This window comes from Copidosoma floridanum, unplaced genomic scaffold (genome assembly GCF_036245765.1).
Source record: "Copidosoma floridanum isolate Cflo_tuat_1 unplaced genomic scaffold, Cflo_Japanese_pri ptg000009l, whole genome shotgun sequence".
NCBI classification, from domain to species: domain Eukaryota; kingdom Metazoa; phylum Arthropoda; class Insecta; order Hymenoptera; family Encyrtidae; genus Copidosoma; species Copidosoma floridanum.
Window position 1 is genome coordinate 8663583 of NW_028321886.1, and position 1988 is coordinate 8665570.

A 1988-nucleotide genomic window follows, 5' to 3' on the forward strand; every position below is an offset into this window, starting at 1 on the left:
ACATCTTCTTCTCCTGATGCACACGCGAGGGGATAACGTATGCGTTCAATTAGCTCCTTGCACTCCTTCTCGCGTCTCTTTAGGTATTATCCGCACTTTGCGCGAAATGTTGTGCTCGACTTGGATGATTCAGAGCGAGGCCACGCGTGTGCCCCTCGTAATAATTTAATTGCCATGGATTACTGGATCTGATTAGGGATGTGAGGGCTCGGGCTTTTTTTTTCACCCCCAAGTGTTTGGGACACTCAGTTGAAATTGATGTGTTTGCAGGGTTGGCTGGGAAACAAATTTACAGCTGGGTTTTGGGTCATTTCGATGGTAAAGTGAAGAACGATGGGAGATAATTTTTCACGGAAAATATAATTTTGTGGTGGTTCTAGCAAAGTTAACCGAACGTGTGAATTTACATGCGTATTTTATTTAAACGTTGAATCTCTAGAATATATTTATTTCACGGCTTTTCAACATGATTTTCATGTACAATCGTGTGTTTCTCTTAACTTAATATGTGTAATATAGAATATATATTTATACTTTTCTACAGGATCGTTGAAAGTGTTGTTAATTTATTTGACCAAAGGGAATAAATAACTGTACAAGATACCTACATCACTGAATCTCACATACGATAAACATTCATGGCTCTGGTGGCTGCCAGGCCTCGATTTTTGGCTTTGTAGTGGGATACGGCATGTATGCCTTGTTCGTTCCCGACAGATTAGGAGTGTGCTCGGCCATCCACTTGTACTTGGGCCTGTTTGGATCTTTGTGCGGGGGGAGGTCCGTCTTGTAGTGCAGCCATCCAAACCATTCAGCTGGAACTTGGGAAGCATCATAGTTTAAGCCAACTTTTGGACTGTAAATCACCCATCTGTTGCGTCCTGTGGATTAAATAAGCTAATAAGCTAGCAAACAAGAGAAATGTTCACAGATGTCTAGTGTTGGATTGCTTGCCGTAAAAGTAGTAGTTGTTCTCGTAGTACTTGTTCCCGAATTTGTCCTCACCAATTAGATCGCCAAACTTCAGTTCATCGGTTCTATACAGTTACATCAAAACAACAGACAACATCAACGTTTGAGAGATATGCAATCGTTTCATAACAATGGCCTAACCTCACTGTCTCGAATTTAGTACGCAACAGTAAAGTTAAACGATATATAGTCTGAATTAAATGCAAACCTGAATAACATCTTGACGCAGCCGATGGGTCCACCATTGTGTTTAACGACTTTCCAAAAATTAACTAGTTTGTCAAGTCCGATTAACTTCGACATCGTAGCAAAAGAAGCTCCGTTTGAGCTTTTCTATTTACTATTTTAGCAGACGTCCAAACAAACAGCTATCGCACACTTGTATTTTCTGGATGTGCTGTAGATGTCACCACTAATCAATTCGCGTAGAGTGCCGGCAAAGTAGGCAATTCGCTTTGTTTCGCAACAAGCTCTACATCTTACTTTTCATCAGTCGACAATGTTGATGCCTGTATTATTGACACGCCACTGTCGTTCTATCGATACGCATGTTACCGACAGTTGTAGTGTAGGTCGTTATATTATCCATTAGGTAGAAACACTCGTAGTAGCGGGATATCTTATAATTTTCGATTTCCGTCATGAATAATTAGAAAAAAAAAATTTTTAATTCAATTCATTAGAGTTAAAGGTTTTTTTATTTTATTTAGACTCTGAAAAAAATAACATTTAATTTCATGTTTTTCGCGTGTCATCACTTTAGTTCATCCTTGTCAATGTTATTATAGATGAAATACATATAAACATGACACAAGTCTTACAAGTTTAACGATTTTCCACTTAGTAAAAGATAAATCATTTTATGAATCAATGAATTTCAAGTTCACGTAAATTAATATTTAATCGTCCATTCGATAGTTCAGCCATTGGAGCATTAACCCCCTAGTATATGTAAACGCAAATATGTGGTACAATGAGATAGAAAGTATAAATAGTCACTATACCATAGGTTGTTT

The 1988-nt window shown here is 38.0% G+C and overlaps 1 protein-coding gene across 1 annotated transcript; it reads right to left on the reverse strand.

The window, feature by feature from the left end:
- Nucleotides 1-432: 432 nt before the first annotated feature.
- Nucleotides 433-1328, reverse strand: ND-B17.2 (NADH dehydrogenase (ubiquinone) B17.2 subunit). Its single transcript, XM_014351100.2, has 3 exons — nucleotides 1181-1328; nucleotides 955-1037; nucleotides 433-881 (listed from the first exon to the last, which is right to left on the reverse strand). Exons 1-3 carry the CDS (start codon nucleotides 1273-1275, stop codon nucleotides 637-639), a joined length of 423 nt encoding a protein of 140 aa, XP_014206586.2. The 5' UTR covers nucleotides 1276-1328; the 3' UTR covers nucleotides 433-636.
- Between the last annotated feature and the right edge of the window lie 660 nt (nucleotides 1329-1988).